This window comes from Physcomitrium patens, chromosome 6 (assembly GCF_059467195.1).
Source record: "Physcomitrium patens ecotype Gransden chromosome 6, ASM5946719v1, whole genome shotgun sequence".
NCBI classification, from domain to species: domain Eukaryota; kingdom Viridiplantae; phylum Streptophyta; class Bryopsida; order Funariales; family Funariaceae; genus Physcomitrium; species Physcomitrium patens.
This window is the reverse complement of record NC_143415.1, coordinates 12,197,869-12,207,139: the sequence shown is the minus strand read 5'-3', so window position 1 is coordinate 12,207,139 and position 9,271 is coordinate 12,197,869. Positions and strand designations below refer to the sequence as shown.

General features: G+C 38.5%; 1 protein-coding gene across 1 annotated transcript; it reads right to left on the bottom strand.

Annotated features, from left to right (window-relative positions):
- Positions 1-948: 948 nt before the first annotated feature.
- Positions 949-5,861, bottom strand: LOC112283127 (putative Ufm1-specific protease). Its single transcript, XM_024521475.3, has 13 exons — positions 5,604-5,861; positions 5,024-5,362; positions 4,493-4,686; positions 4,251-4,332; positions 3,871-4,043; positions 3,570-3,654; positions 3,118-3,225; positions 2,963-3,010; positions 2,632-2,708; positions 2,261-2,349; positions 1,747-1,858; positions 1,493-1,595; positions 949-1,339 (listed from the first exon to the last, which is right to left on the bottom strand). The coding sequence occupies exons 1-13, from the start codon at positions 5,791-5,793 to the stop codon at positions 1,110-1,112; spliced, it is 1,830 nt and encodes a 609-aa protein (XP_024377243.1). The 5' UTR covers positions 5,794-5,861; the 3' UTR covers positions 949-1,109.
- Positions 5,862-9,271: the final 3,410 nt, after the last annotated feature.

Below are 9,271 nucleotides of genomic sequence, written 5' to 3'. Positions count from 1 at the left end.
ACTCATTGGATCCTAATATTTAGTGATCTCTTCTAAGAAACTGGACTTAATTGACATTGTGAAGATATATGTCATGTGTTCTATCTTATTGTCATCCAACTCCTCTTCTATCAACTCTTGTTTTTTGCCTTTATCAACTTCCTTGGAAGATGAAAAGGCACTTGGAGACTCAAATAGAAGAATCCAAAGTTTTTCTCATTTTGCAATACAAGTAATCAAGTACCTCCACAGGTGAATGTTTGATGATCCTGGAAGCTTGGCCTCATCTGGAACAATACTATCCTTTGTCATGATTGCTCGACTTGTGCAATAGATTATACAGATAGATCTGGACTTCTCTCAAGCCATCTCAACATCACTCTGATACCATGTTCAACACATGCATACACACATACTGACTCACAGAAAGAGCAATATATTTCGACCCGAACAGCGGCATATATACACAGCAGGTGTGATGAGGGACAACTGACGAACAGAGTGGCTCGAAAGTGGATGAACAGAATATTGTCAACAATTGACTGTCACAATAAGTCAGTGATTTAGTGATCATGGAAACGTTTTAGCATTCATGCCATTATCTTTTAGATCATAGTCTTCAAGGTCTATGTCCCACTTGTTGAATCGACCGTGGTCCATCAACAATGCTTGAATCACTTGACGACATGGCCCTCCGATAATATATGATTGTTAAGGATGAGAGCGGACCGTGTTAAGGTTTCGTAAGCAGACGATAGAGTCTCCTTCCTGAAGACGAGTCAGATCAATCTGCAGCTAGAGAGCAGTATCTAAGATTTAAACAATTGTTAACTTTCCAAACCATGGCGGGATGAGATCCCGATATCCTGAATTAAAATTACATGAGTATTTTAGGCAGCATAGTGTGAGCAATTGCTCGCTAATTGGACAACGTCTTGCACGCTTGTATAGCAAGCTGAAATTTTGAAGAACTATGAACACGGGTGGGAAGAAATTTCTTTGAAAGTAATTTCTTTAAGTCACAGAAATTGGGTGGTTCTGAGTCGTCTCTAATGTTTAAACTAATAACATCCAATAAATAATTTGCCCATTGATGATCGTTATCAATAGTGTTTACTTGCCACTGAAGTTCATACTGTATTAGGTCGTTGAGGCATCAACAGATTATAAAATCTATTGGCATGGAAGAATTCTTTACCGTTAGCTCCTACAGCTCTTTTCCAACCACACCAACCTCCACTGCGAATGCTTTTTAAGTCCTCACCACCAGTGTAATGGGGATCTAAGATCAAAAAAGCACTCTCCCCCGTCATCTCATTGTAATCAACCCCCAACAAGGTATATGCTAAAACACCTCCACCTGCACAGAGCTCGAGTATTTTTTTTTAGGAACCACAAAATCGCACCGTAAATATAATTTTAAAATGTGGAGTCTAATAATGTTGTCAAGCTCAAATGTCACATGTAGTGGTAAAACTAGTCAGTTTCAGAGCAAAGTAGGTCGAGAATTTACCTATCATTATGGGTGTGCCTTGGGTCCTGAAGTGTTGCGCCAACTCTCTGCATTTGTTGGGTAGTTCTTTACCGCTTTGCACATCCAAAATCTTGCATTGGACCTGCACGAATTACAAATTTGACATTGATGTTATCACTGAAAGTAGAACTTTCAAAAAATTCCTGTACCTCAGAGATTTCAAATCCTGTTAATTTCATTTGTAATTGAATAACGTAAGATTTAGCACTCAAGTTGATTAGATATTTGCGTACACCGAGTAACTTGTCGAGCACGAAAAAGATCTCCATTGAGCCAATCCAGTCTTGTGAATCAATAAATGAAGGTTCCTTATCCCCAATGTCAACTAAAATTTTCTGTACTTCCCTGCAGCAGAAAAAAAGGGATGGGTCAACTAGAAGCCTACTTCTTTGGCCGTTTCTTTGACCTCTATACACAAAGGCATCCATGATCAAGAATAAAACCAAAACCATCCAAGTTGCGATTGATTTTATAAAAGACGAGATTTTAAAGAGTAAAATTCATGCGTTAGACGCAGTGGCTTCCCACTCTGAGCAATTGCCAAAGCTCTCGACGAGGATTGAACGGCTATATGTTTTCTATACGGAAATGGAAAGTAACCACAACGATGCGAGTTTTCAGTTACTCACAGCTTTGCACACGATGGTGAATCCATTCATTTATTTCGTATCTTCAAATGGATTAAAACTTTCCAGTTAGTAGCAACATCGAAAGTTAACATGAGGAACAGCTTGAGAAAAACTCTACCTGTGACTAGGAACAGGCACCGATGTGTACTGCTGCAGTCTGAACCAAGAGACAATAGTTTGCAAGGATCGATAAGCACATCCCCAGCCCTGAAAAAGAAGTGGACATCACTCTCTCGATTCCTTGGATATGACAGTGCAACCACACAGTCGATGAAACGAACCAACATTTTTTTCAAATTGAAAGAAGTAGCAAAGTCAGCTTAATAATCACTCACACAAAATTCTCGTCATGAGAACCCTAAACTCTTAAATCGTAAAAACTATCAATGCAGGTTCAATACTTAGACAAATCTTCAGATATAAAGCACAAATATTGATTTTAACTCTACCACCAAGTAAAAAATTAATACTACCAGTACAGGAACTCACGTTGTCATCAAAACGGTCTTGCAGATAATGATAATACTCGTATGAACCATCAACGAGGCTCTGCGTGCCACCCGAAACTGCAATAACAGGGAATGTCACCAAAAATGATTACCAAAAATAATGATCAATGACTTTTTACAGTTTGCATCCATCATAACTCAAGTGTTTCCAAATCACCAGAAAAATCGGGGACTAACAAAATAAATCCTTCAAGAGCCAAACTGAAGTGCTGATAGAATGAATCAAAAGGAACCCGCCCAATAAGCTCACTGACAAATAACAAATATATAAAAGATGGAATTTAAACAATTGTTGAAGAATGGTTACTGACCTCCAGAAGGGGCTAGCCCCACGTGGACATCACACAATCTTCTTGATCCTGCAAGAAAAAGTCTAGGACTCTGAGTAGCTCGAACATTTGAGAAGAACTGTGATGTTATGATGAGGGATATGATCAGAACAAATGTATCTGGACTAGGACTTCACCTAAAGAAGAACTAGTGGATTCCATGGTCGTCAGGGCATTTGCAACTCGAAGCAAAGGTCGATCCAAGGGAAGTAAGAGTCTTTGGTGCAAGGACTTCCTACTGTTCACTGCCACATGATCAGCCGCACTCTTTAATGAAAATCGAACGTTAGCAGGGTAATTAAGGTATGGAGAATTAACAAATCGTACCGTATTAAAAGATATGCTACCTTCTGAGCCATCTTAATGACACCCGCATAAGGGAGAACGACTAAACCCAGCTATTTTTGGTTTCAATTTCATCTAGAATCCTAGATCCTGGTCCAGTAGACCATATTAACAGCCTAACCATATTAGATCGTGAGACTTTAACCTCCGACATAATCATCGAAAGAAATAATGACATGTATAGTACACAACAAGTGTTGTTTTTTGTTTTGACAATATTTACGCGTGAGGGTAAAGACCTTACCAAGAGCAGTCTCATTTTCTCCGTAACTCAGATCATAAATTACTGTTATAGGACAGCTCAAGGGACAAAAATGGAATGCTGAAATCTGAACACAAATACGTCACATCCACAAATTCAATACAAACTGTTTCCATCAAAAACAATTTTTGGCGTGCTTGACCTCTACGCCGTCCTTCCGAAAGCCTACTTTCAACGGTATAGCACGTCCTAAATGTGCTATGAAAACTGCCAACAGACTATACTCAAATGCATGAGGATGTTTATTTCACCACCAAATTAATCATAGATAGTATAGTTGTACCTTGGAATCTTGAGATGCGTTCTTCTTCGCCATCTTGGACATTAAGCTCAATTGATCGCAAATAGCAGGTACGACTAAAGACGTAGCTGCCTCTACTACCGACAAATGACTTGGTGCAACACAAAGCACATCCACGTTCAACTTCAATAGTTGCACTGCCACTGGAGACTTTGCTGCAAGACATATGCATGAGGACCAACTCCAAGTTACACAAATTGAATTATTCACATGTAGCCTTTGCTCGATATGTCCATGTAAAAACCAATGTGTGCAATGTTAAAAAATAGCTCCAAAAAAACCACAATAACATCCACTCTCATACTAAATTGATGATGTCCTATGAAAGAATATTAAAAATAAAATAAAATAAAAATGCTTACCAGGTAAGTTCTGCATGAGAAGAGAAGTGTTATTTTCCTTCGAGGAACAGGACATGACGGATAGATTGACTGCTGCCGGAATCTGTGTCAGTATCCACAATGAGTCAAATGCCGTTAACTGACAGCAGCAGCTTCCAGCCTGTTAGGAAAAAATACAAATTACACTTAAGAACAGAAAATTTTTATCACAAGCAAAAGAGTTTATGTAGTGGAAGGATATAAGAGGACCAGAAATTAAGAACCTGGTGTCCTCCTGGAGCTAAAAGCGGCTGAGAGGAACGGAGGCTCGAACAGAATACAGGATCCTGGGAACTTTTCTCTCTAGACAGCGGCAAAAGCATCGGCCCGTCTGGGCCTTCAGCTAGAAATCGTGCCTTGCTGCTTTTCAAGTCCTCAACCATGTTGTTAATGGCTCCAGCAGCTTGCTCCTCATACTCTGAATGACGAACTTGGAGACATCAATTAATCGTGCATCACAACTAAAAAGACGGTGTAGCAGACAGCTAGAAGCCACCTACTAAACAAGTAATCACCGACTATATTCTGTCGATTATACCTCCCCAAATCACACACGAAAACAATGCGAGATAATTATAATCTTCAATTCAAGCTGACCCTTTCCTTGGTTTCTGACAAATTCCTACGCTGAATTTTAGCATCCAAAATACAACTGCGATTCTGTATCATCAAGGACCCAGATGTAGACAAAATACCTAAGATCCTAAACCTCGCAGTTGAACATATGACCAGTGACACAACCTGCGATTCAATACCTGAAGCAGTGGCAGACTGTGGCAGGTACAGCGGCATCTTAAACTGCATTTTGCAACGAAGGAAAATGGCATCGTCCCAAACACCATTCTCAAATTCTTGTACATCAATTTCACGTAAACTGGATGCGTTTCCAGCCTGGTACCGACTATACCCCAACTTAAAGCTGGAGCTCGACACTGAAGCAGCTACAATACATCCATTGTCTCTGTTTGGCACCTCAAGCTTTTCCCGCAGTTCCAAAGCGATTCGTCCTCCACTTGACAATTTCCCTCCCCCTTTATTAAGCACAACGGCACCCAGAACTTCCAGTCCTCGAGGCAACAATACGCGCAGTTCCTCTGCCCCAGCACAAAATTTTATCAGTATTCGCATTACAGTAGACAACACATCCTACTGCAACAAAACACAACAGATGCACTCACACATGGCAGTGCTCATGAATCAATGCAACCCATCAACGAGCAACACCAACCACCCCTCCTGCGATTACCAACCCCTAATCACAACCAGCACCATGGAGACCACCCAAAATTCACCCGCACACAACCGTGATCAAACGAACTCCAAAAAGACCATCACCAGCTTCCGCGACGACGTCAGGCTGAGCATCGTTCCGATGCAGGCAACGAAGGAAGGAGAGCACCGTCAGCGCAGGATGGGACATTCCAATAATCCAAGCGATCCCTTCAACTCCCCGCAAGCCATCCTCTGCGCCACGCAGCACTCGCAGCGTATGGGTGGAGCTCTCTTTCGCCATCGCCATCGCCATCGCTTAGAGGAACCCCAATTCTCTTCGCCAGCAAGCTCATGTATCACTCACTCTGTCTTCCTGTGCGTGTTGACGAACAAACACCCCACTTCGAAAAACAGAGCGAGACCCAACTGATCCTGGCGACCTGGAAGCAGCTGTGCGCCATCTACACAGACAGGCAATGCCCCATCGATTCGTCACTGCTCGTCGAATCTTCGGGCTCCGCCGCGGCGTCGCTACCAGACCCCGCTTCGGAAAACCACGACGCCCCGCTTTCGTGCGGACCCACTTTCACTTTTTCAAAACATAAAAGGAAAATTGTGTGTTATGTTTTCACACAACCCCATGACGCTTACCATGCATGCCTACTTTTACTTTCTCAAAACGTAAAAAGTAACGACATGCGTTGTATTTGTCCTTTGTATTTGACGTTTTTTTGAATGGAAAAGAGCTTTTTGTGTAGCTACATTTTTGTACAAGATAAAATTGCTTATCACTCATTTAAACTTAAAAGACTTTCATTCAACCCAAGATGCTATATTCGCTTACAAAAATGGAGAATTTGTTAGTGGTGAGGTTTTAATATTAACTATACTACCTCATAAATTCTTAGAGATATTCTATGATATAACTCTCTTAAATGTACTTATCTTTTGAGACTGGTAACTTCTCTTTAATACATATATATATATATATATATATATGGTGCTATAGGCATTTCTTGATGAGAGACACATAACTAATAATGTAATTTATGTGTTAGTTTTTTCATTTAAAAAAATACAATTGTTTCAATTAGAATAGATTTGAACACCTCCAATGCCATGCTCCCTTACATTCACAAAGTAATATCATTCCTACTTGAATATTATTTTATGATTATATTATTAATATTGAGAAGAATTGTGAAAACAAGTAAAACATTTAAAATAAATTAATATCTTTTTTAAGCCTAAATGATTGGTATCAAATTTTGAAATATTAGATATATGTTTTATGATAAAAAATTTAAAAAAAAAAAAAAAAAAAAAAAAAAAAAACTATAAAATTATACATCCAACTTGCACAAATAACTAGAAGTATAACAACATTTGTTTTTCAAAAAAAAATCTTAATTTACCACATGTAAAATGTTCACATTGCCATTCTTTAATTATAACAGTACTACAAATAGAGACTTACAGTGACAAACAAAACTGAGTACAAAATCTGAACACTCATAGTTCATTGATCCTTCCAACTGACACATAAGTCAATTGATAGAATTACTTTTTTATTGTATGTATTCATCCAGTCTTCTACATGGATGAAAAATCTCATTATCATTTGAGGTAGGGTTTATGAGAAAAGTGTTGTAGAAGCACACAGACGTGCGTACTCAGTTTTGGTTGCTTCTTCTTGCTGAATTTCGAAATTTCAATGTACACTCCTTGTTACAAGATTTGAGGGCATTTTTTGTTTGTTGTGTTGCTCTTGTTGTGTACTATCTATAGTGAAAGTTGATTTGTCAATTGTATCTCTATGCCTCGGTTGTGTGAATCATTGAAGCACCAAGCATTGGTGTAGCTTAGGAGTGGTGTTTCTACAAGAAAAGTTACAGACTCACTTGGAATGAGTTAGTCTTCAGTAGCTCATCTGAGGAGGGAGATTAGTGGTGAAATAGAAAAGCAAAGAGGAGGACGTCCAAAGGTTTTAGGAGAGCAAGAGAAGCGACTTGGTATGCACCTTGTCACTGCTGGTTGTCTCAAAACGGCAAGTGCAGTTGCAAAACAACTTCGAGAAAAAACAGGTAAACACTTCTCACACATCACCTTGAGGCATGGTTTGAGAGAAGCTGGTTTGGGTGCTTGTGTGCAACAAAAGAAGCCTCTACTTGCCAAAAGACATGTTCTTGCAAGGTTGAGTTTTGCTCATAAATACAAAAATTGGACCGTTGATGATTGGAGACGGGTTATTTTCAGTGATGAGACAAAGATTAACCTAATCAACTCAGATGGTAGGTCTTGGTGTTGGTTGAGAGAAGGAGAACGACCTGGACCTAAACATGTTAGTCAAACTGTCAAACATGGTGGTGGTTCAATTATGATTTGGGGTTGTATGACTGCTTTTGGGCCGGGTGCTTAGTATCAAATTGAAGGTAGAATGGAGCAACACTTGTACAAAAAAAATTTAGAAACCTACTTGCAAAGTACCACACAGAATTACAACTTAGATCCTACTAAGGTGGTTTTTCAACATGATAATGATCCCAAACATACGGCAAAAAGTGTTCAGTTTTGCCTCTCTTCACAGCCATTTCAGCTCCTTCGATGGCCAGCTCAATCTCCAGATTTGAATCCAATGGAACATTTTTGGGCCCTTCTCAAACAGCGTTTAAGCCAAGTCACTCCAAGGCCAAGAGGTGTTCAAGAATTGTGGGAGAATGTTTGTAGTATTTACCCTAGTTTTGATGCAAAAGATTGTGAGAAACTATACAAAAGTATGCCAAGAAGGATTTCAGCTGTTTTGGAAGCAAAAGGTTATTGGACTAAATATTGAAGTTTGAAGATTTTCTTTGAACAATATTGAGTACAAGACATAGTTATTGAATTGACTTTGTAGAAGGATGTTTAATTATCAATTTGATGTGCAACTTTGTACATGTGTACAAGACTGTGTGTATTATTCCATGTAACTTTCAGATTTATAAAGCAATCATTGAAATTTCTGTAATTGCTCTTCAAAGTTGGCACTTCAGATTTTGTACTCGGTTTTGTTTGTCACTGTATATTACAATATAATGTGACAAACAAGTGATATGGTTTCAAGTCTTAATTACACAAGCAATCACAATATGCTTGAACTTACCTTTGCTAACTATTTGCAAAATCATACAACTGAATTTACAACCAAAACCTAAAAAAACAAATTGCACAAACAAGCATAAAAAATTATGATATTAGGTCCAGCATTGCAACCTTAAAATCTTAATATTACATTTCCACTAGTTGAAGGAAAAATACTTTACGATAGTTGAATAATGATACCATTACCTACATGTATTATCCTCATACAAACAAATGTATCTCTTCAAAATATAAAACAAATAAAAGCCTATCTCCACCATCAAGAATGTCCAAAATTATACAAAGTCCAACCTTAGAGATTCACAACATTTCACAATCCTCTTTAACCCATGTTGTGATTTGTTAGAGTATCTAATCTTATAAAAACTCATTATATGCTTTCTAGTTTCATATTTTTAAGGCTATGCTTTCATGCAATTGATATTAAAAAAACAACACATTATTATTTAATGAAAGTGACTACCCAAAAGTTAACCGACTGACTCAATAACCAGTGACAATCTGTAGAGAGAAATAAATAAGAAACAAAAAAGAAAAGAAAAGAAAGACAAGAGGTCTTTTTAATTCATACCTTACTTTTCATCCACCCAATTCCAACTACTGAAGCAATCCAGGGTTATTTGAATGAACTCATAAACACTCTTCCAAGA